The sequence below is a fragment of the Agelaius tricolor genome, unplaced genomic scaffold, assembly GCF_023055355.1.
Source record: "Agelaius tricolor isolate 1412-34295 unplaced genomic scaffold, bAgeTri1.0.p SCAF_14, whole genome shotgun sequence".
Taxonomy (NCBI): domain Eukaryota; kingdom Metazoa; phylum Chordata; class Aves; order Passeriformes; family Icteridae; genus Agelaius; species Agelaius tricolor.
Genome location: NW_027269274.1, coordinates 7037778 through 7062581, shown reverse-complemented (window position 1 = coordinate 7062581; position 24804 = coordinate 7037778). Strand labels below are relative to the sequence as shown.

The 24804-nt window shown below is 45.5% G+C and overlaps 1 protein-coding gene across 3 annotated transcripts in view; it reads left to right on the top strand.

Annotated features, from left to right (window-relative positions):
• The window catches only part of SYNPR (synaptoporin), a 98803-nt gene that overhangs the window by 35277 nt on the left and 38722 nt on the right, over positions 1 to 24804 (top strand). Inside the window, exon 1 of one of the 3 annotated variants that reach the window (XM_071439447.1) lies at positions 21986 to 22141. The exons of the other annotated variants lie outside the window; for them this stretch is intronic. Coding sequence (XP_071295548.1) covers positions 22118 to 22141 — 24 coding nt within the window. The 5' untranslated portion in view covers positions 21986 to 22117. Of the gene's footprint in view, positions 1 to 21985; positions 22142 to 24804 lie in introns of those variants that run through there. 3 annotated transcript variants of the gene reach the window in all.

Below are 24804 nucleotides of genomic sequence, written 5' to 3'. Positions count from 1 at the left end.
GTTAATGAAAGTCAGTATTTTAATTACTTTTAAAATATTTTTAAGAAAAGATGTTGCAATTTTTTTCTGTGACCTGGATCACCTTGATTCTGATTTTTTTAACCAAGCAAGTAGCTATTTTTATGTGTCAGCAGAGTCTGTAATCTGCATTACACAGATCAACAGATTATGGCATATGTGGAGAAAAAACCAAAGCAAAAAAATTAAAAAACCAGATATCTGGCCTTATCTGGGCAACAAACTGCCTTGCCACCCTAATGAGAAATAGGGACAGAGCCCTGGAGGGCTGCAGGTCCCTGCAGGTGTGGTTCAGAAACCACTTCAGAAAGCCACTGGTGCTGCAAAGTGCCACTGCAGGGCAAGGGTCTCCTGCTCTCAGGGCATCCAAACATCTCTGCCCTGAGCAGACTCCAACAGGTTGCACTTGTCTGCCAAGCCTTGATCAAAGGGATTCTGGCCGTGCAAGGCACTGGGCTGAGATCCCCACCCACGGGATCTGCCTGGATCTCCAGCCCTCGCAGTGATGCCTTCTGAAGCAGTCAGATAGGAAATGTTATTTATCTCAAAGCTCCAAGATAACAAATGCACAGCTCAATGTGCTGCTGATGTGTGTGATGGTGAATCAGGGCCTTGGAGAGCTTCCAAACAGCTTTGGTGCTGGTTGGTGGTCATGCACTACACCAGCTTGTGACAGAACCCTGTTTTCCCTGCATACCCTGCTGGAGTGAGAATGGCAGGGAAAGTTCAAGGGGATGTCTGCAGTTTGTTAAGAAACTTATCTGCTTCTCCTTAATTCTGTTTTTTTTATGTTTATTTGCAATAAATTTCACCAATGAAGGAAACAATGAATAATATTATAAATATACTGACAGTTATTCCAGACCACAATATTCTTTCCTAAATCTGATTTTCTCAGAAGTGCTGTCTTTTTTCTTCTGTGAGCCAGAGTCATTATATTCGGTATGTATCTGTTGTCATAAAAATGCTGACAAAAGAATTTGCCAAAATAGCATTTGCTTGCATAAATTTTGCATATAAAAACCAACTTGTGATGAAGTTGAATAGAAGAACCAGGTGTACAGGCAGCATAGATGGAAGCTGGAGGATAAGTCTAGAGTGGAATTGACACAAGGAATGTTTGCTGAGAGCTCTTTAATGAACTTCACTGTCTGTCCTTCATGGGCTCTGCAGTGGCTGCAGCTTTGTAACTCACTTAGGAGACTTCCCTTGCTTTTACTAGACTTTCCTTCTGTGCTCCTTGGTGTTCCAAGCTATTCTATTACTCAGTTGTCTTCAGTGCCAGGGGAACAATGCAAAATCAGCTGCTGTCAAGAGGTGAACAGTGACATTTCTGGGCACAGCAAATGATCCCACACCAAACTCTCTCTCTGTGTGCCAAAAGCACCTCATGCTGTGCACATTGTGAGAGTCAGAAAAGTCAGAAGTGAGCTGAAGAAGGTACTTAAGAAGCCCCATCTGGAGTCCATCACAAGGAAAGCATCATTCTGGTGTTCCTCATTTGGTGCTCCTTTCCCCAGCAGGTAAAAGGGGGGTGCAGGCAGGGGTGGTGCAGCATGCCCCTGGTCTGGCAGGTAGCATGACACCATCTGCATCCCAGCTGCCACAGGTTTGCTCTGCAAAACTCTCTGCCACTCCTTCATCTTCCTGGGCTTTTCATGGTAAGTGCCTCTGCATTGCCAGCTTTTCCTGACTGGAGTGGCAAAGCAGCACCTGGGGAGATGGTCCTTGAAGTCAGACTGGTGCTGCAGGAGTCCTGTGTGTGATCCCACACTCACACCTTGGGAAACTTGCCCTTGGATCAATTCAGGTTAAGGGAATTATACTTGAAAATATTTTTTTCCTGGTTACCTGTGTTTTGACATTGTTCTGTATAGTTTCATTTCAGTCTTCATAGTTATTAAAAGCATTTTAGTCTGTTTTCTCAGGGAGTGCACAAATGGTGGTTGCTTACATGCAAAGCATGTTTTCTGTTCCACGTTTGTTTAAGCAGCTGTGACAAACTCCCTGGTTTTTCAGGTGCACTCCCTTCTCTCCTGGAACACATCAAATGAGTTTTCTTCTCACTGCTGATGATCAGAAAACTCCTATTCCTCTCCCAAGTGCTGCACTCCTTACCTTGCCTGTGAATCCTGCTGTTGCTGTCTGGCACCTGTGGGTTGATGTGTGCTGAGGGGGTGTTAACCTGAGCAGCCACCCCAGAGGTGAGGTGTGGCTTTGTGACACACTTCAGTCTTCAATTCATATGCCATCAGATAGATGCACAAAATAATGTGCTTGATAACAAATTCTGATTTATGAAAGTAGAACAAAACTGCAGCCTGATAAATGGGCAAAGCAGTACAGTGATTGTAAAGGATATTTTTTGCTCAGCATCACAAGTAACCTTCGGTTCTTCCCTTTGGGTCAAGCTGGAATCTCCTTCCCTTAGTTTAAGATGGAGTTTCTTGCTTGTATTTTCTAGAGGTTGCAGCACCTACCTTCTTCTGTATGGAGAAGGAAATGACCTGGGGAAAAAAGCCAAGTCCTGCATCATCTCAGACAAGAATGCAGCACTTGTACCTATTTCAGAGTTTTTCCTGCATTTGTGTATTGAACAGTCCTGGCTTCTCACTCTCTCCCCCCCTTTCCTGAAGTGTCACCTGGCACAGGTCATCTCTGAGAGGGAGGAGATTGAGATCATTCCATCACTGAGGTGGAGCCTTGGGCAGACCCCATTTGCCCTGTGGAAGGTGCCCTTGGGTGAGTGCTTTGTGCTGTGCCATGATTGTCACATTTCTCTCCAGGTTCCAGCACACTGCTGAGGTAGTGCAGAGCAGTGTGAGGCATGTGTGTGACATTTATGAGACAAATTCCTCTTGCTATGGAATGATACATTTCACAGACACGGAGGGGTGTTTTCTTGATGAGGTAGATTTAATTTTCTTGTATGGATCTGCACTCTCAGGGCATTTCTTCCAGCCTTCCTTTGATAGGGAGGATGTGTTCATGATGCTGGACATCCACTGAGAAATCTGGGCTCAGTTCTTGGCTGGGTCACAGACTTTGTGAGATGCTGGCAAGCAGTTCCTTCTTGTGCCTTGGCTGTGAATGAGAAGATCTTTTGTTCTTCTATCAGGAGCTCAAGGCTGTTCCTTTTAATAATGCACCACCCTCAATGCTATGATGCAAATAAGGCTTTCTGTTGCATATTTCTGTGCAGTAGTTTGATGCCTTAGGAACATATAAATTAAGCAACACACACTTTCAAGATAATATTAGTATAGAAGGTAATATAAAGGCAGGAGGCCTCCAGGGGCAGATATGGAAAATGTCCACAAAAGCCCACTCACACAGGGTGCATACAATTTCTATAAATTTAGCAAATAAGCATAATTGACAAGAATTCCCAATTAGAAGCATAGGTGATGAGGTAATTCCCCCTTCTGGTCCTTTTCTGGACCCTTGGTCATGGCTGTACTTTATTCATGAAAAGGGTCTCAAAGAGCTGTTCTCAACCTTGGTAGCCAGAACCAAGAGAGAGATAGGGAAAAGAGAACCAAGATAGGATAGGGGCCCTTGGAATGTGTTTTGTCTATTTGCCTAGGGAAAGTGCATGAAAAACTACTGGGAAGACTAGGCAGGAATACAATAATAGGCCACAAATATATGTGTAAAGAATACAGAGAATATATAAAGTAAAAAGGCAAAAATCAGTATGGCGTTAGTTTGATCCATCACTTCTAATTATCTCCAGATTTTTCATTCTTGTTTTTTTATGAGTAACATTATCCTGTCTCACATTTTCATTCTCCTTTGTCTAACAGTGATAAAAAAGAGATACATGTGGTGATAAAGTACTTTCAGGGTGAGCTGGGGTGAAGAGTTTATCTGTTGTGAGTCTCCTCTCTTGTAATTCTGGAAGGTTAGTTGCAGCACTAAAAGGACTCTTTCTGAATGATATTGGAGGCAGTGTTCAGCTCATAAATATTTGTGTTTCATCACCATATCAATGAAAATCTGGAAGGCTGTTATACCCTGTTGGTTCTGTCCTCACTGACTGTAAAATTTTAATTGGTTTTACTTCTGGTGCTTGTTAACCCAAATGTAATGTTGAGTTCCAGGGGAGATGAAATCTCTTCCAAAATTTTGGTAATAATTGTTTAAATAGAGGCATGTTTTTTGTGATTAATTTTTCCAAGACAAACTGTTTTCTGCTCTTTTCAGGGGAAAAGCCTCCCACTGCCTTTATCCATATCCTTAATTCAGCCAATGTGTTTACAAAGATTGAGCTTTAAAATCAAAGCACCATCGGGACTCAGCTGTAACTTTGCCTGCAATGACAGGATTGCTAAATAACTGTTGTGTTATTTGTGCTGTAAGCTCTGTGGAAGTGTCAGCCTTTGCTCTTTTTTTTTTTTTTTTAATTCCACCTGCTCCAAAACATGTGCCCCAGCTGACACATCCACACATCCACCCTGACCTTCCTGTGGGAAGCTCAGGCTGGCTCCAACTCCACAAGCCCCAAACTGGGACCAGGGTTAATGAGAAGCCTGGGGAGAACAAGGTGGATCTGCAGAAGAGGCAGCTGATGAGCAAAAAAAAAGGCTCTGGAGGAAACTGTTGCTCACCACAGGGTCAGAATCATCTAATTTTGCAATGCTGTGGTTATTTCAGAAATCATGTGCTAATGGTCCATTTTCCCTATCACCTCCCAGCACTTAATGCATGTAAAATTGTGGGCAGAGTCTGACTTCCATTTGCTTTCAATGCAATTGGTTTTAGTCATAAATCAGCTGAGTGAAAGCAATCATTTTGGCACCCCTCAGTGTCACTGTCTACAGAGCCTTGTTTAAACCTGTGTATGTGTGAAATCATGTGCTGTAGAATATTACTGAATTTTGTCACTGACAGTCTCTGTATGGAGAAGCCATAAAACTCTAGTTAAAAAGAATGGAAACAAATTTGAATAAAATACTATACTAATCCTATGTGATTGGCTGAATTAAACATATAAACATGCCTTTTTTCTCCCTTATTTATCACTTTTTCCTTCTCTGGGCACTGTTAGTTATTTACAGTTTGAGTTACTCCAGAACATGAGCTGTGGTGTCACCTATTGTGTGTTGATGTGGCACAGCCTGGTTTTTGGTAGCAGGAGAGGGCCACAGAAGTGGCTTCTGTGAGAAGCTGCTGGAAGCTTCCACCATGTCCAACAGAGCCCATCTCTGATGGCCCTGAAGATGAACATGCTGCTGGAACAGTTAGAGAGGGAACTGGGTAGGAAGGAGGAAAGGGGCTGGGGGACAAAAGTTGTTTTAATGACTTATTTTGCTTCTCATTATCCTCCTCTGACTCTGTTAATAATAAATTTACTTTATGTCTTTAAATTTGAATCTGTTTTGTCCTTAGAATGTTTTTTCCCAGTCCTCATCTCAACTCATGAGCACTTTGTTAATTTTTTTCCCTCTCCTCTGCCCAGCTGAGAGCAAGACAGGGTGAGCAAACAGTTTTCATGGGTGCCTGGTGTTTGGCCAGTGTCAAACCAGGACATACTGGAAGTGACCTGGCTCATAAAACATCTCTAACCCTAGCCCAAAACTGTCCACTATGAACACCAAGGTGTGACCTCCAAACTGGGTGTTAAAATCACAGTCCAGGTAAGAGCCAGCAGTCCGTTTACAAGTGTAATTATTGGTCTTCACTGAAACTGGCAGGCTGGAAATGTAAAGGTCTTTCCTGAATTAAAACCTCTTCAGACAATGGTAGAACATTGCAGAGCTCTATAAAACCTATTGTATCTGGTGAAATCAGTCTCTTTGATCTCAGTCTCAATTTTAGGTTTCTACAAAATTAAATAAAACTATGCAAATATTTTAAGAAAATAATTAATTAGGTTACAAATAAAGCAACTTATTTTTCTTTCATATAGAATGTGCTGTTTATTAAAGCTTGTATTCCTTAAAAATACTTTCATAATAGAAGAAAATCAGTTTGTTAACTATCTGGATATGCAGATACAAGGTGATTGTCAGCTGAAATGGGCAGTTTTCTTGTCTGTGCTGGTTGGGAGAAGAAGACATGCTATTAAGAAATATGCAATTTTAAGAAGCAGATGGAGAAGCACTGGGGTAGTTTTGCCCCAGGAAGTTGTGGAGTTGCAGTCACTGGGAGTCAGAAGTTAGATAAACATCTGCCAGAATAGATAGAGCTGCCTGGCCTCTGCTCTGAGGGTCCTTTCAACCCTCTTTGCAATGATGACTTACTCTGAAATCAAATTCTGCACAAAAATAAGACAATGCACTGCCTTTCCTCTGCAAAGAAGAAGATGCAGGGTGTGCCCAGGAGGAAAAGATGTGGAATAATGTGGTTGTGGCAAGGGACAAAATGTGACTGAGACCTGAAACCAGTATGATTTCCTTCCTTCTCTTTAAATATTAATTGATTTTTTTTTTTCATGCTATTAAGATAGCCAACATTATTCTAAGCTGTTGCCCAAGCCATTAATGCACTGTGCTCTGAGTTATATTTTTCAGGTATTTTCCTTGCCCTGAGTTATATTTTTCAGGTATTTTCCTTGCCCTCTTGAGAGATTTTGTTATGAAGTACCCTCACTGGTAGCAGAGCTGGGATATGATATGCAGTGTGGTATTTCATGAAAAGGTTCCTTAGACTCTGGAAGGAACAGTGACTTTCTGGGGCAAGACTCCTTTGCTTCCTTACTCAACAGTGAACAGGCCTGTAGGATGACTGATCTTGATAATAATAAAGCAAAGCACACTGTGTGCACTGGGGAAATAATAAGAAAAGGATTTATGAGTGATTTGGAGTGGGGTTCTTGGGGCCATAATCCTCATCCAAGAGAGCTCTCAGTACCAGGGACACTGTGGAAAAGTCTGTTGAAGTTAGCAAATGTATATCATCCAAAAACCTTTGCATGTAACAGCACAGGAGTGTCAATTTTGGGAATTCCAGTCCCTCCCATCCCTCCTGAGCCAAGTGCAGTGAGCTGAGGTCCAAGAGATGTAGTGGTGGCTGTTGGAGGTGCTCCCTGGAATGTAAATCCTGTGGTTCATGGGGTAGAGGTGCATTCAAGCAGTTCTGTTTGCCCTCTTACAGGGGTTCTCTCAGCCTCTGGTCACCTGCTCAGAACAAAAGCTATAACCTTGAAGGTTTCACCTGCTTGGAAGCACTTTCCATCTGTTGAGATGCTTAGCAGCAAGCCTGGGCAGCAGAGAGTCAGCATGGTCCCTGATTTCTGGTCTCTGTGATCAAAGCTTCCTGATGAGTAAAGCCTTTTTATCTGCATCAGTGATGGAAAGAGTGATGCTTTGTTACCCCCCACTGCTGTGGAGGGACCTGTGTTATTTGTCTTGCCCTGTGCACCCTGGAGTGCAGAGAGCCAGGGCAGGCCCAGGCAGAGCTGCTGCTGCCTTGGCAAGAGGCTGTCACACATCTCCAGGTCTTCAGGCTTAGTAAAGACAGAGCAGGGAGCTGCAGGCTCTCAGTTGGTTCATTAATGCCTGTGCTTGCCACTCTGAGTGGAAATATATTTGGTATCTTTTGTGTATTAACAGGCTTTTGGTGTTGGACAGGACTGTGGAGAATTCAGGAGCTGCCTGAAAGTCGTGGGTTTTTCCCTTGTCTCAGATATGCTGAGGGTAAACTGCTCTGCCCTCTAGTGCTATTTGCCAGTTCTGGTAAAGCTGCACACATCAGTGAGCCAGGGAAACCAGAGCATCCCTTGGAGCACACTGACCTGGGCTGGTCCAGGCTGCTCTGGGCATCCCCAGGAGCAGCTGGAGCCAGGACAGGAGGGTTTTAGCCCCATGCCAGGCAGGAAAGCATGGAATGTATTGGCAAACCTGCTGCACAGCACCCCCACGTTCATTTCTGTGCTCTCCCTCAAACAACCCAGCTTAGCCTGATATTTGCTTTCCCATTATGTTTGTTATGCCTTTGGGAGACATGCAGAAGAGCTAAATGATTTCAGCAGCTTTGCTCTTTCAGCCCCATAAATAATGAATTCATCAGGGTGAGAAAACACATGCCCAGACACAAACACATGCAGAGCCCTGCAGAGGGAAGGGAATAAAGGCAGAAGCTTGAGATCCAAATGCAGAGCCCTGTGGCAGTGAACTGGGAACTGCTTTTTGGAGTGAGAAGGTGTCAGGGGTGGGTATGGAGTTAATTGCCTCAAGAAGAGGCTAAAAGCAATTAGGAGTGCAGGTGAGTGCTAGCTGAGGTTGGAAGTGATAAGTTGCTACCTGCTTGGCTTTTGGAGAGGGCTGTTAGTTTGAAGGAGATGTTTGTTTTGTTTTGTCATCTCTAAGTCCTGCCTTCAAGCGTCAGATGAAATAATTTGATTGTGGCTGGCACCCTGCAACATGACAAGGGGTACAAATACATTGTGAACCTGCTGGACAGCCTCAGCTTGATGGGGTAGGATAGTGGGATTTCAAAGAATCTGCATTTCTGGAATTTTTGTAAAAGTAAATAAATAAAAAAATAAATGGAACCTCCCAAGTCCCACACTGCCCCTGCTGAGAGCACTTGCAGAGATGGTGTATGTGCAACTAGACACCAGAGAATCCACCCATCCCTCCTCCTCTTCTGGGCCAGTTGAGAACCTCTGGGGTTTGCAAGGGCTCTTTCCTTGCTGATGCTTTGGGTGCCCTTTCCAGAAGAGATAATTTGCAGGTGGAGGTGTGAGCCTGGCTGGTGTGGGGAGCCCAGCTGCCCAAAAACCAGGTGTCTGCAAACCTGGGCTTCACCAGGAAGGTAAATGAGATGTAAGATGTTCACCTAGGGGATCTTAGCAATGTTCTGCTGGCTGGAGATGTGGAAAAGAAAAATACACTGGTTTGCAGTTAGTCCTTCAAACTTGAGTGCTCCTGGACAACTAGGAAAGCACATGGGCAGCTCTTGAGTTTAGCAAATGCTGGGACTTCAATTCTCTGACCCATCTTAGTTTGGTTTGCACTGATAAGAACAAGTGCATTTTCATAAAATTTGGTCCTCTCCCTATAGCCATATCTAAAAATTTTTACAGGTCAGCTGCCAAGATTAGGTTATCTTTTGTGTAATTGAAAATTTGTTTGGGGAAGTCTGGACAAGTCCATTTGGAGACACTTTACTGCTCAGCAGGTGACAAAGAGGAGAGAAATTTGTGGGCACAGCCTGAAGATACTAAATTTCTGACCTTAACTGGTTCTTGGAGTTCTTTCCTTGGTATCAAAACCATAACTACTTGACTATTGCATAAATAATCTTCCAATATGAATGCACTGATTTATTTTTTCCCCTTGACACTCAGGCCAACTCATAAGGCCTCTCTTGACCTGCTGTATTTTTCTCCTTGATCTCTGAAGTGACAAGTGACATCTACGAGATTGTACTGTCTGAGCTCCTTCCTTCTCCCCACTGATTTTTAACATTATTAACTTGTCTTGCCCACTTTCACTGGGGGTAAACACTGTGTCACTGTGGGTTTTGTGAACCCAGCTGGCCATGCTGAGCAGAGGCCTCTTGATGCCTTCAGAGATTTACCCTAGAGCTGACAAATTAACATGGGGGCGAAGGGAAAGAAAGAGGCGTTAGTAATTCCTGAGTTCAGGAGAAGTTCAGCCAAGAGCTTCCCCCAGTAGCTGTCAGCTTCCTTCTCATCCCCCTTTATGTATTTAGTTGTAATGATGAAAGTTCAAACATGAATGCAATTATGAGATAATTTTGCAGATCATCATTCCTAGGAGTGCTACAATCATTACAGACTGAAATGATACAAGTAGAAACATAATAGCAAAGAGAGAGAGGAGTGAGCAAAAAAGAAAATAAGTTTTAGGTGAGTTTTGGAAAGAAACAGAGCTAATGAGTTGGAGCTCATCTAGATGGCAACAGAAGACATTATTTTTCCTAAGAAGAGGTGATGCATGTCTGAAAAATGAAAGTGAATTTAAAAGTTGCCTGATGAGTGATATGGGGGTGGAAAGGGCTAGGAGTAGACTGAAACAACCAAGGTATCATGAGATTTGCATGTACTTCATTTTATTCAGAGTGACTGATGCCAGGCAGTTCACAAAAGCAGGCTGCTATATCTGTGTAATCCCTATCTGTCTTTATTTTTAAAATAGTATTTGTGTTGAGCGGTTTTGCTCCTGTTGCTGCAACAGAGTGGCCAGGGAAGGAGAACAAAGGTGGCAGCAGAGGGTTTTCCCCAGCCTGGAGACCAGCACCAGGATGTGCCAGGCTTTTGCACCACTGGTGTGCCCACCCTGACCCCATGCCCTTCTGGAAGGGAGTTCCACAGCATCAAACCAGAGGCATGTGCATTTCATGGGCTCATTTATCCTCCACCCCACCCTATCAAACCCAGAGCACAGCATCCCTCGGGGTGGCTGCAGCCTTTTGCAGCTGCTTTGCTTTTTTTTTTTTTTTTTTTCCCTTTTTTTTTCTTTTTTTTGTGAATCCTGGTGAAGCAGGCTAGCAGAGCCAGGAGCTGTGTAATTAGTGGGAGCAGGTCCCTGTGTTTGCATGGGGCAGTTGTTAGCAAGGCTGTTCCAGGCTGAGCTCCCCAGGCTGTGCCAGACAGAGCCGACAGTGGAAACGGGCACAGGTGGGATGCTCAGTGAGATGGAAAATAATTAGGAGAGCATTAGTTTTAGGTTGAAATAAATGGATTGTCCAGCTGTAGCTGCTGTAGAGAGGAAGCTGAATGTTAATTAGATGCCACCAGTAATTATGGTGATTATGTATTTTTTGAGTGGCTGTTGGGAATAGTTCGATTCACTTTCACAGGGTAATGTGAATGACATTTCTAATAGGTTTAAGGAAGGGGGAAGGTACTTTTTTTGATTTTGTTGGGTTTTTTTTTAACAATGACAATTGCAGTAAAACAAAGCTACTGGAGGGTGCAAAAAAATGTAAGTTGTTTGATGTAACTCCTCAGAAAAAATGATTGTTCATTGAAGTTAGAGAAAATGCTTTGTTTTTCTGCAAGAAATACATCCTACTTTTCTACAGAGAGAAATTAGACCCTGGCAGAGATGGGACTTAAACCTGTTTTTCCATCTCATGGTGCATTTTCTGAACTGTGAGACAAACAGACCTCTTGAAAATAACTCTGAATTTATTTTCCTGGCTTTCAGGCCTATTTGATGCTTCTCTCTCCTTCTTGCACAGATAAAGGTGATGCCAGTAAAATTAATTGAAACAGTGATTTTGTAAGAGGCTATTACTTATATTACTTGCCAAGGGCCAATTTTAATATTTAGATCAGAAAACTTATTTTACAGGCTTGTCCATGCATGGGGCCTCTCTGAAACAGTTGCTCCATACATATTTATGTAGGCATTGTGATAAATCAAGTGCCCACATGCGAATCTGTTCAGCAATATCTGTTGTGCTCTATATTCAATTTTTCTTTCAGTTTTTTCTTTCAGTTGTAGATCAAGCCTCTCACTTATACCCACTAGTTAGGACATGAACACATTAACATGCCACCCACTGTGTCTGATAACCTAACTAACACCTGTGATCTCAGACAGCCTCAGCTCAAATTCACTCAGCATTATTTGTCAAGATTATTTGTAGACTAGATTTGCATAAATTGCCAACAAGCATGTACTAAACACCCAGACTTTTGTGGAATACTTTAATGGAAATGACTGGTGCAGGAGAATGTTGTCTTCCATGTAAACCAAGTGCTGCTTCTGGGGGGGGTTCTCATTTCAAGAAATAATAACCAATACTTGAATCTTACACACACAAAATGTGCAAAAGCCCAAGGACAGTGAGCTGTTTTGCACAGAAAGCCTCTGCTGGTTGGACAAGGACAGTCTCCTGCAAGCCACAGGGAAGGTCAGCCTAAAGCACTTGTGTGGCTGCCTGCTTGAGACTTTAAAAATGCACCACTCACCTTCGTTCACAGGGGAAATACAGCCCCTGACCTTCCTGAAGCTGGAGTTTGGAAGAGCCTTGCTGATGGTGATTCAGGTAAGACATTGCCTGGTGTTTGCATTGGCTGTGTTGCTTTCTGTTAGGGGCATGACTGATTTTTCTGAGCATTGGGACAATGCAGGTTACCCTGATGACACACAGTAGTCAACGTGTCTCAGACAGAACTGAGGATATCCCAGCACAGCATCCCCCACTTGCACTTTTGGGGATATCAACTGGAGAGGTTTAACCTTTCACCACATGGCCCAACCCTTGCTTTCCTTCAGCTTTGTTCTCCATGTGGAGTTTCTTCAGTGGTCCCTGGTTGTGTTACAAGGGGCCACCTGCTTCTTTGGGTGTGACATCCATTACAGAGCTGAGTGCAAGTGTAGGCACACACAGCCATCTCCTCTCCCCTGTATGCTGGCACAGGGGCAGGCCTGTGGTGTGCCCTTCTCAGAAGCAGCTGTGTTTTGTTCTCATAATGGGTGCAGTTATGTAGGGGAGAGGGATTTGCACATCCCATGGAGCTGGAGCAGCAGAGTGCCCCACATCTGGGAATAAGCCTTGGGCTAACAGCTGGCTGAAAGCTTTTGGTGAGTTGGATGCATCTGGGAGCACATGTTTTGCCAAGGGGAAGGCTCCTGTCTCCACTGCAAACACAACAGCCAGTGCTCTCCTTAATTACTTCCATCTAGGAAAGTTGATGGCTTCTTTAACTATGTTTAATGAAAAATAGGTAGCAAGATGAATGCTTTGCTCTTGTATCTAAAATCCACTGATAATTAGAGCTTATGGAAGCAGTAATGTACTTCCTTTTCATATTTCCCTGACTAATGAGTCAATTGAAACACATTTTCATTCTTTTATCCATAGTACTTTAATTTGGGGAATACAGAGACCCTGCACACGTTTTCTTGCATGTTTGGGTCACTGCAAATAGTAAAGTTGGGCTGGCCTTGATTTACCCACTGCTTACACAGCCTGTGCTCTGCTCTTCCAGATTCATCCTGAAGGATCTACTGCTGTTTGATGGGAATTCCTCAAAACACAGTGTCACTTCATGAGGATCACAGGACAGCCTGGGACTCTCATTCCTCTTCTTTGAGGATGAAGAGTTGGCAATTTTAAATGGACACACCACAAGCAGTATGTCAAAAGGAGATGGAGGAAGATTGGGAGCTCTGGCAGGTTTTGAATCTTTGAAGACTCAGACCCTAAGAACGTTGATCTTAAGGCCTGTGTTTCTAAGAGTGATTGCTTTGCCATGTTCTCCTTGAGGACCTGGCTGAGCATCCAAAGAGGGCACATACACATTGTCCCCTCCACTGGGGCAGGCTGGCTCATGCCACCAGATCTCTATTGTCACTATGAGCTCCTCTGTGTTCTGTGCCATCACCACCACTTGTAGGAACAATAGGAGATTTTGCTGCTCCTGTGCCTGGCAGCCTCAGTTTTCCTTGTTTATCCTTGATTCTCCTCCTTACTTGGACACAGGGGTAGTTCTGTCACACTGGTGGGTTTGCTTCAGCCCTGGTGTGTTGGTGTCTCCCTGCTCTGTCCTTGCCATGCCTGGCACAGCTGAGGCTGTGGGCTCTGCTTGCTGCCACGGAGGTGGCACCTCACTGACAGTGCCACCACTAGGGTGACTTTGGCCATAACACAGTTTCTCTGTGTCTGCAGCTTTCTGAGGAAGGAGGTCTGTCAGCCTGAGGGTTCATTTGCACAAACACCATGGGTGAGAAATCTAACACTGTGTTGGGCCATGTTTATTTTAAATCCCTACTCTCTGTCAGAGAGGTCTGTAAGCCAAGGCAGTCCCCAGCCCTTGGGAGCACCAGGGCTCTCTGGGCTGGACATGGTGGGAGCTCTCCTGGTTTGTCTGGGAGCACTGTGGTGCTGCTTTGCTGCCCAAGAAATGGCAAAAATGATTTTTCCATCTTCTTGTCTTGAAGTGAAGCAAGTTTAGTGATGGGGGAGAACAGAGTAATGCAGCTCAGGGAAGAGCTGTCTTTCCTGAGGGCTCTCACAGTGCACATAAGGGATTTTGGTCAGGGTGTCTCAGGCTTGCATGGGAAGCAGTAGTTTCCTGTGTGGCTGCAGAACATTGTGCTGGGGCTGGTCCATCCTTGCTGTAGGGTAAGAGAAAGGGTTAGCAATTTTTATTTTACACATTTTTAAACTGGTGCTCTGTTTCTCTCACTCCTGTGTTGATGGACACTGCTGTTGTCCATCCCAAGGACGGCTCCAGGAGCAGGCTGAGTGAAGGCTGGGATGCTGTACCCCTGTCTCTGGCTGTAGTGGGTGGGGTGGTGGTTGTCCCAGGAGGAAAAGCCCCTCAGATGAACCAGTCTCCCTTGATTCCCACATGGGCCTGGGGGTGCAGTGAGTGTGCTGATGTGCTCTGTGCTCTGTGTGTGTGTCAGCCCCAGCACAGGGAGAGGCTCCTCCAGGCAAGAGAGATGACTCTGGAGCTGGTCCAGGTGCACGCAGAGCCCTGGCACTGGGTCCCTCCTGGCATGGGCACCTTCCTCTGGGACACCACTTTGGGAAATGTGTTGTTTCCCAGCTTTTCCTTGCCAGCTCTCAGCAGTTTCTGTGCATGCCCACAAGGGAGCAACCCCAGCACAGGGTTGTTGTCTCCAGAGAGACAGATTGTAGGGATGAGTGTAAGGTCAAGTCTGTCTTCCCTCACCCCTTCCAGCCCTACCACCTCATCCCAAGCCTGAGCTGAACAGTGAGTTTAGGCCCTCTGTGTCCTGGGCAAGAGGAGTATCCCACAAGGAAGGAAGGACATGCTGGAGGAGAGAGCAGGAGACCCTGGCTGTGTCTTCTACAGCAAACCCAGTGCCATCTCCAGGACCATGGCATGAATTAGCAAGGGACATCAATCCAGGATGTACAGGAAACAAGTAAGGCTTCAGACAGAGCTTAACTATTTGGATGACTGAAAATCTGGTGCTTTTTGCAGTTTCCTATAAGTGCATAGACAAATTGTACTCATCTTAGAGAAGCACAGAATCATTTAGTCTGGAAAAGACCTTTAAGATCCTGGAGCCCAACAGACATTTTAGTATATATATCTTTGATGCTTGAACAGGTAGCTGGGTGTCTTGGTGGGGTTTTTTATGTGAGACTCTGTCCCAGTGTTTGGGGAAGGTGTAAACCTGTGTTTTTAGGCTTTGTGAGTGTCACCTCAACCTCAGGGCTGGGAGGAAGTCCCAGGGTAGGCAGTCACAGCTGGGCTTAGAGGTCAGGTTCAACTATGCAACATCAAACACCTCAGTTGAGCTGCCTGGGTCAGGAGGGAGAGATGGGCAGGACTGGCCTTTCCTGGGATGGACACAGCACAAGGGACAGAATCTCCTGCTTGAAGGACCTGTCCCTCCCCTTTGAGTTCCTTTGAGTTGTAGAAGCAGCATTCACAGGGCAGTGGTGGCACCTTGGCAGCTGCAGCCCCAGTGCCTGCAGAAAGGGCCTTTGAAAAAAGCTGAGGGAAGAAACAACTCCTTGCTATTTTTATCCTTGCACCAGCCCCCGGGGATTTCGATTGACAGGATTAGTTATGAAGCCAATATTATGAGTTTAACTATGAGTGAAATAACACAACTTCTGTGGGAAGCAGAGTAAAAGAGGCAATTATGCAGTAGTTTAATAACAGCACGCTGCTGGCTGGGTAGCTGAAAACTTACAGTTGACAGTAATTAGATTTTTCCATTCTTCCTGTTAAATAGCTATAAAAATTACAACAGAAAATAATCTGATTCTCTTTTATTTTGTGCTGTTTTCATCATCCAGTCAGTATCCATTTGGCCTTCTGATTGTTCTTTATATGGTTTTGGTATCTGGTATTTAAGACATGCAGAAATGGGAAAATGCTTAAAAATGCAGAAAGCACTAGGAATGAGGGAATGGCAGTAACACTCTTGTGAGCATGAGAATGCAGGGGATGCTTGAGTGGACAGTGAGGGCTTTCCAAATTGACTTACTCTGAATAAACAGTTGGACTTCTAACCACAGGAGTTATTCCAAATCATTTAAAATTACAGTAAAAAATGAGATGTTAGGAATTAAATCCCCATTTACCTGTCTGTTGCTGTAATGTGCCAGGTGTAGATAAGCAGGAGGGATGGAGGGAGGTGCTGTGGCACATCAATCTGCACTGGTTGCTTGCTGCCTTCATCTCCCTGCTGGGATGGGAGCCCATGCTGTGATGTGATTGTGGGCTTTGGGCTCCCTGCTGGGATGGCAGAGTGAGGAGTGGGGGTGTTTGTTGGCTGGCAAAGAGCTGGACTTGCACAAAAATCTGTGAGGTCCCTCAGATCTGCAGGGCATCTCCTCTTGCCAGGTTTTCTGCTCTTCCACAGCCCTGCAGTGCTGGGATTTGTGCCCTGCAGTGCTGGGGCTGTACAGGCATCTCATGTCCCTGTTGTTCACATCCCAAGTGGTGCTTCCTTGTCTGCTGCCCTCCTTTCAAGCACTGTCCTTTTTTTTTTCCTCTGTGTCTAGACAGCAGTAAATTTTCTCTTATGGCATAAAAACATGAATTACTTTAGAAATACACAGTTGTTAAACTTTCAGGGTGAAACTTAATGAGCCAACAAATGTGTGGCATTTGGCTGCTTATGATCATAGCTTGAAAGTGCAGCACAGCACAAAGGGAGGAACTCTCAGGTTTGCTTTCACCACTGAAAGCTCAGGATGGGATATTTGCTCGGAGATTAAAAGTATTTTTCCTTTTGCTCTCCTTTACCTTGTCATGTAAAAGATCCAGGTATGATAAATGGTATTCTGGTTGTGATGTTGTGCAGGGAATTTAATGTGAGGTGATGTTTTGCAGCTCTGGTGCCTGGTGGGATCTCTGACTCTCAATAAATACATTCTGTGGCAGCACACCCGACCTCACAGCACAGCATGTCTGTGATTTTATTGCTTTTACTCTGTCATGGCAGGAGCATCACAGTTCAACTTCACACATGTGTTTCAGTTTTAAGGCACTGTGCAGGTGCCCAGAGCTGATAGCAGGGCAAAGGCCACCTCCAGGTTTGCCTCCACCCTGTTTGGTTCTCCTGGTGGAAGAAATGCGCCGTGCTTTTGGCAGATGCAAGGGCTCCAGATGGTGCTGGGAAAAGTGCAAATTAAAGATTTGATTTCAGCCCTTCCTCACTTTAATAAAATCATGTTTTTCCCTCTGTTAGAGGCTTTTTTTTTTTTTTTTAGGAGCTTTTAAAAATGTATCCCCTCCCTTTTTTTTTTTTTTCCTATCCCTACCTCTGAGCCTGTGACTTTCAGCTCATCCCCGTGTCACTCACTGGGAGTTGTTCTGCTGGTTGCTATCCAAAGTGGGTACCTTCCAGCCTGTTTTTCTGGTACTATTCTTTAAAAGGTGGGTATAACCCATTAATCAGTGGCTGGCTTTCTGTGTTGTGGCCTGTTGCCAGGTTGAGTCAGGTGGACAAGGTAGTGAATAGTGCATGGGGTCTTGACACCTGGACATGTGCTGGTGAAGTTCAGACTTGCAGTGTCTGCTAAAACAAATATTCCTGCGTGTTCTGGGCTCCTACTGGCCCTTGTGTGAGGGACAGGGGCAGCCCAAAACAGCTGGTGCTGCTCTTGGACTGTGTCTGCTCCTCCCATAGGCATCATTCTTCTGCAGTGCTCTGGTGGAAGAGCAAGAGGCTGGAAGGAGTCACCTTCTGGGGCTGGTCCAACCTGTGGGCCTCTACCTGGACCTAATTTTGGCTTGGGGGGATGAGGGAGAGGAGAGCTGTCATCTCCCCCCTCAGTTCCATCTGGAATGGCATGTGTGCTCCCAGGCATGTGCTGTGCTGATGCTCACACAGTGCCCGAGTCACCACCCTGTATTAGCTTATTCCAGCACATTTCCTTGCTACAAAATTAGATCCATTTTGCAAATTGCTGCTGCACTAGGAATTGGATTGAAGGGGTATTTTTGTTACTTTTCTAGTTTTCTTTCTCTTCTCCCCCCCACCTTTTTTTTTCCACTGGAGTAAATCAGGAATAAGTCAACAGAATCAAGCCCTTAGTGCTTTCAGCAACATGCTCATTTAAATTGGATGCAAGAGGGTGTCTGTGTTTACATTTGGCCTGCCAAGAATCTCTGTTTCAGAAACTGGCTTACATAATATGTCAAAATTGGTTTACTCATTAGCATTGCAAACTGCATGAAACAAGCCCAGATTGATAAACTCGCAGCAATATTTGCATCCGGATCTGAGTGGCACAGGGGGAGGGGAAGTTCATTAGGAAATGTTCCATTTCCACAAGAAAAACAAATGGTTTCCAGTTATAGATCTCAGACTTTGTTAATTTTCTCTCTTCCCAAAGTTAAATAAAGATTGAGAGGGAAATGTGAAAATCTCTGTTGGCAAATGGGCAGCCTATCTTAATATTCCCTGTGCTGGTGGGTGGTTCACAGCAGCAGCTCCAGGTAGGCTGATTGTCCTCTCCCAGCTGGGGCTCCAGCCCCTCTGTCAGGCTCCAGCCTTCTTGGACACCACTGCTGCCTTGATGGATGCTTTCTCTGCAGCACAGGTGGCATGGACACTTTGCTATTATTAATTAACTTTTCCAAATGTGGAGTGGCCACCATTGCAGTAGCACGGTCCAAAGGACCTTTGGTGGTGCTGCCTGTTCCTGGCTTTACCTGGGCAGGGCAAGGGTGCAATGCAGCCTTGGGCAGAGCCCAGAACCCTGATGTGGAAAAGCTCCAGCTCAGGTGCACCATGACAAGACTGATGAAACTCCATCTGCACAGTGCAGTGTGGGATTTTAGAGGTGTCTGTAACTCTGCACACACACACAGGAGCAGCCATGAACAGGGGCTCTGGGGTGAATAAAGCAATGGAGCAATGAGAGGCTCTAAGGGCAGTTAGTGCCTATCTGGGTGTTGGATACTCTGTGCTGGGTTGGGGCATGGTGGGAACAGACAGCAAAGAGTGGGGAGGAGCCAGATATTAGGGATAGTTTCTTCACTGAAAGGGTAGGCAAACATTGGAATAGGCTGCCCAGAGAGGTGGTGGAGCCTCTGTCCCTGGAAGTGTTCAAACAATGTGTGTGTGCTGCTTAGGGATGTGGTTTAGTTGTGGACTTGGCAGTGCTGCATTGATTGGGCTCAGTGATCTCAGGGGTCTTTTCCAGCTTCTGTAATTCTGAGCTGTCCTCATGCAGATGCCTCCCCTGAGTCCTGCTGTATCCAGGGGCAAGTCTCTCCCCAGGCTGCTGCCTGTCCTGCTGCTGGTGTCACTGCATCCCTTTCAGCAGCACTGGCCATGGACCTTGCACAAAGTTGATGCCAATCTTTTAGATGTATATTACTACCTAAAGTAGTTTGGGGCTTAAATCCCAGGAGTTTTTTAGTTTGCTTTGGAACTCCTAACTCAAAAATCAGAAGTAAAAAAGTAAAAGAAGTAAAAATTACAGCACAGAGACGTGGCATAGCAGTGCTGGTGTTGGCAGCAGCTCTTCTTGTGCTTGGTGATGCTGAGCACCCCATCCAGTATTTCAGATGAATTTTTGAAAAGGAATCTGATAAAGCTGGAGGAAAGACCAGGCTGCAGTGCTGCAGGGTCTGCTGCAGCCTGACAAGTGTTTTGCCTTGTCAGCAAACTCCAGCATGTTCACTTTCAGCAGTGTTAGAACTGATCCACAGCATTCGTGGTGTGTTACCAGATAGGGGAAAAAGCAGCCCTTGGTTTCTGTATCCTGTGGAGTCTGTTTTATTGTGTTGTTTGGAAGAGGTGTGTGCCAGGACAGGTCCTCATCTGCTGCAACCCATTGTGCTAAAACTGCATCCCTACATCCCACACAGGTGCCCAGGTGCACACATGTTTTAGAGGGCTGAGACATGGCAGCTCTCAGCTCAGCAAAACTCTTGATGGATGTTTTTCAAAGTTTTCAGAAGACTTTAGTGAATTTAAGTAAGCAGTTGTTAGCTGTGGGAAGGGAAAATAAATTTTCTCACTGGAAAAGGAAACGAGAGGTGTTTGCATTTCACTTACTCTCACACCTTGCAGCAAGAGGCTGCTCACCACAAGATACAGCACATTTGAGTGCCAGCTGGAGAGCTGAATGCAGTGAAGAAGGCCAGGAGCAGTGAGCTGCAGCAGCTGGGGAGCTGAGGCAAGCTGGGTATCCTCCTGCCATCCTCCACCCATGTGCTCCCACAGGCTGGAGAAGAGCTTCCAGGGCTGTGGGAGAGCCAGCATCACTCTTTGTGCTGATGCAGTGGGTGGTGAGTTTGGTGTGGTCCTTGGTCACCTTTGACCACGTGGAGTGTGAACGTGACTGCAGCGTGCAGCTCCTGCCTGCATTGGAAAGGCTTCAAAGGGCTGCTCCCAGTGCAGGGGGAGGCAAATGCTGCCCAGCTCTGCAAACCAGAGTCACTGTGGTGTTTAATCTTCGTGGCTGGGGCTCAAGCAGTGTGCAGGTAGCTGGTGAACGTTTTTGTGTATGTTAAAATGCACCACGCAGCAGAGCAGTGCTTCAACCTGAAGAACTCTCTGAGCATCACAGCATCTCCTCATTACAGCATCCACCAGCACCAGGCTGTGTCTGCTGGAAACACAGGGCCACATCCACAGCAGTGACATCTGTCAGCCTGGCTGTGCAGCTCCTGCTTGTGGGAAAGGCTCATAAAGGGTTGTCAGAGCCTCCTCTGCACCTGGATTGTGCTAGAAGTGCCAGCCCCCCACAGATAAACTCTATTATCAGATGAATTCAGCCTCTTTCCTTTTTTGTCTTCAGGATTTTCCCTGTGAATCCCAGCATTTGCTGTAAATCACAAATGCCTGGGGAAAAGCAATTGTGCTCCAATTTTGCAGTGCAGAGAACTGCTGTCACCCCACAGGTGTATCTGTATACCAGCATGTAACTTCTGTCTCCTAATAAAAGGGAAATTTGCCTTATGTCACATGTATTTGTGTATGTTTGATGCTGTGGGTAGAAAAGAGAGTAGAACAGTGCTCAGCTCAGCACTGATCAATAAACAGCACAGTATGGTTTGGTCCTGGTTACCCTGAGTGGTGTTGGGGCACAGGAAAGTGCAGAGCTGACACCTTTCCAAAAGGCATCCATGGATCCCTTCCTGCTCTTAATGTGCTGATGTCCAGAACACAGAGCAGGGAGATGTGGGACTGGCCTGAAGCCCTCTTGTGAGGAAGTTTGCTGTGACAAGGTGTGGGGTTTGTGTCTGTGTAGCTGCTGGGGGGAGCAAATGTGGCACCTTCCCAAAGAAGTGGTGTTTGGCTGCCACTGACGCATCCAGCTCACATAGAGGGGCCTGAGCTCATGCCCTGATACATCCTCCTCCTCCCAACACACATGTGGCATGGGAAAGGTTTTGTTTTGGGTGGATTAACAGCACAAAAAATTTCCCTCTTGGTGCAGGCCAACCCATGGGTTTCCCACTGGTTTTCTCTGATACACAAAAAGGGACAAAAGCTCAGATTCCAGGAGGATGCTTTGGAGGTCTGGTCCTGTGCAAGAACAGGGTGAGCTCAGCCCACATGAAGGTATGGGAGTCTTGAGAAGTCTTTTCCCCTTTCTGCATGGGCTCCTTGCTGCAGCTGCAGGGCAGCTGTCTGAGGTGCAGTGAAAGGCGTCTCAAAATGAAACAGAGCCCAAACAGCCCCCAAACCCCACAATGAAGAAGCACTGCTCCAATGACAGTTTGGAGGATCTCCAAGCTTTTTTCAACTTTAGCCCAAAACTGTGGGCTGGTTCTTTTCTGTGGAGCACACAGGAGGGCCAAAGCAATGCTGCACCAGCAGTGGGTGGGAAGGGGCTGCATCTCCCAGCCCACCACAGTGGTACCTGCACCAGCACAAAGCAATCAGCCCCTCACTGAGGGGAAATGATTTCTCCACTCAGGCTGTGTGTAGTCAGTGTCTAATAATATGAGCATTTTGCCATCCCTCTGCAAACAAGTCTGAGGCTGCTGCCTGATTGGTATATCATCTCACTTTCTCTCAGCATTGATTTTCTTGCTCTCCTTATTTGCTTCATAAAAAGCGAGGCAAGGAGCTGATGCTCGCTTGCTCCCTCCCTCCCTCCCTCTCTCTCTCTCTCTCTCCTGTGAGAAGCTTTTGGGAGCCTTTATTTTTAGTATGAGACAAACCTTGCTTTATTTCAGGAGACGCAAGTTGGATTATAAATCCTTTTGTAAATGTGTATGGTGATATTTGCTCCGGTAAGTTTTATGCATCTCTATTTATTTGTGTAACTGTACTGGCTGGGGGAGAAGTGGGGTATTTCAGGAATTTTGAAGCCCACAAAATTGTGTTTAGGCTTGGCTTCTTTGTAGCCTCATGCTGAGCCAAACTGTTCTGTGATTTTTAAATATTTTCAGTTTGTATTTGGCTTTGCAGAGAGGGATGCCTGCTTTGAAAACTTGTTTTGCACTTCATTTTACTGCAGAAACATGAACAATGATGATTAAAGGGAAAAGGAATTCTTATTTATTGTTTTCCTTCTGGCATTTTAAATCAAAGGTGCCTCCAAAATAATGCTGCAATATTTGATAGAAAAAAAATCAGTAAGAGCTATTTAATATTGATCAAGCTGAAGTATGAAATCTGACTGCCTATTACCTTAGATCAATCGAAAGCATGACAGCTTGGCAGCAACATGTTCCTCATCAAAATATGTCAATGAAGTAAAGAAAATCTTTAATTAAGAAAATAGCTTGCTTTTCACAGTGTAACATCATTAGTACAGGTCAATAGACTGTTGCTCTGACTTTCTGCTCCCTGCCTTGGCATTTACAGCTCAGCAGCCTCATTCCTCAGCCCTCTTGGTTAACTTGGAGACCTCCTTGTTACCTGTGAATAACAGCAAGGTGCAGTTATTTCTCTCTTCCCATCACAGCTCCTGGTGAGCTTTCCAGGCAGCACAAGTCAGGGACTGTAATAGGCTGAGGAAAACAAGATGTATAGCTTTAATACTTTCAGACTACCTAATACTTGAGTTTGCAGCATTGTACTGATTAATTTATTGACACTTCAATTCTCTCATACTTGAGCCGTATCCATGGGAATCAATAGCTTTGGTGCTCCAGAAGTCTTTAAGAACTCCAGCTGTAGCACAAGTTGGAGCTGCTATGAGAACATGTTTGAGTATGTATCTGCTCAGAAAATCAACAGATTAAACCTAGAATAGTCTGCTACTCTCATGATACCAGGGTATGCTAATAGATGTATGAAGTGTACTTTAATAAGATGTTAGAAGGCTGTAACTGAGTTTATTAAACCCACAGGAGAAGGTAAGGATGTTGTGTAAGCCCAAGCTAAACTCTTCTAAAATCAGAGAGAAATTTCAGATTAGCAATAACTGCTTAGTCATTTTAAGCTGCTTTTGGACAGCTTTAATTATCCATCACCCCCCTCCTTTTTTTTTTTTTTTTAATGTAATAGTTCATGTGCTTTCTCACCTGCTTGAAGAGCAGCTGATGGGAATATTTGGTGGTGTGCCCCCCAGCAGTGGCTCATGGCTCTGCTGGGTCTGTGCCCTGGCTGAGCTGATGCTGGTGCCCAGCATCCCACAGGCAGCCAGGGCACTCCACAGGAGAACCCATGTGCTTTGTTCCTGAAAATGGAGTTAATGGGCACTCAGTTCAGAGCCTTTCTGGTGTTTTTGTGATTGCTGTTTCATAAGGACCATACACATATTCAGAGCAGCTGCAATGCTTGAATGTGTGTGCTTGGCACAGAAAATGTGGTACATGAAATGTGCCATGTGCCACCCAAGGTACGTAACAAAAATTGTCTTTTTCACAGTCCTTTAGCTCGTCAGGTGTGGAGGGCATGGGTGTCTGAGCAGTGCACATCTCACACACCTTCTAAGCATGATCCTGCCTGCCTGAGGACAGTGCTGGGCATTTCTAACTTTGCTCAGCCCTGGTATCTGGCTCAGTGCAGTCCTTGAGGTGAGCAGGGACCATGTTTGGGTGACCCAGGAGGGGAGGGGGCTGAAAAGCACAGCTCCTGCTCCTACCCTGCAAGCCTAAAGGCCTGGTTTTTCTGTGCCATATAACTCATCATAGCAGGGGTGCCAGACTGTCCTGAAGCCAGGTTGTGGTTTATTAAGGAAGGCAGTTGATCTCATCCTAATAGCTTTGAAGCAGGAAAAGTGGCTTGAAATGGCTGGTTGGACTGCAGGCAGGGGCAAGCCTCATCCCTGTCCCTGAGGGCAGCTTGCCAGCAGCCAGGGGACTTAAAGCACAAAGTGAAAATGTGGTTAAGTATTTTGCTGCAAGACTTTCTCTTGGCAGAGGAGCTTTTGGCTGAGCAGAAATGATCCCATCAGCCCTACATCTCTACAGGGTATGGCTGACACAGACTCAGGGGGACAGGAGAGTTTGCTCTGCTCATCCTGTCATACACACAGAAATCCTCTGTGTCCATGGGGTTTTCTCTCTGTCCTTTTGCCCACCCTCCTGCTGCAATGTGTGGTGATTCTTCATCTCCAGGTACTTGGTGGCAGCAGGTCTGGGGGCAGCTGCTCCCCAGCCCAGTACCACCAAGCCCCCCTCAGCTCTCAGACCTTGGAGCAGCCTCCATCACCTCCCCAGGAGTGTGATACCCTCTCTGCAAGATGTCTTCAGGCTGATGTGCAAACTAGGCTTGGTGCAACTGCAGGGACAGGTTCACAGCATGGTGCTTTGCAAGCCTTGGGACTGAAAATTTGAGATTTGTGCCAGTGGGATGGAGACATCACTATCCCCTGCTAGGAGGTGTGTCAGGGTTTGAAATATTATTTTAGGGGTGTTTGGATCCCAGGAGCTTCATTTCCTTTGAGACCTGTCTTTCTGGCTGCTCCTCTAGCAGCTCAAACAATTCGTAGAGAAATTCCATA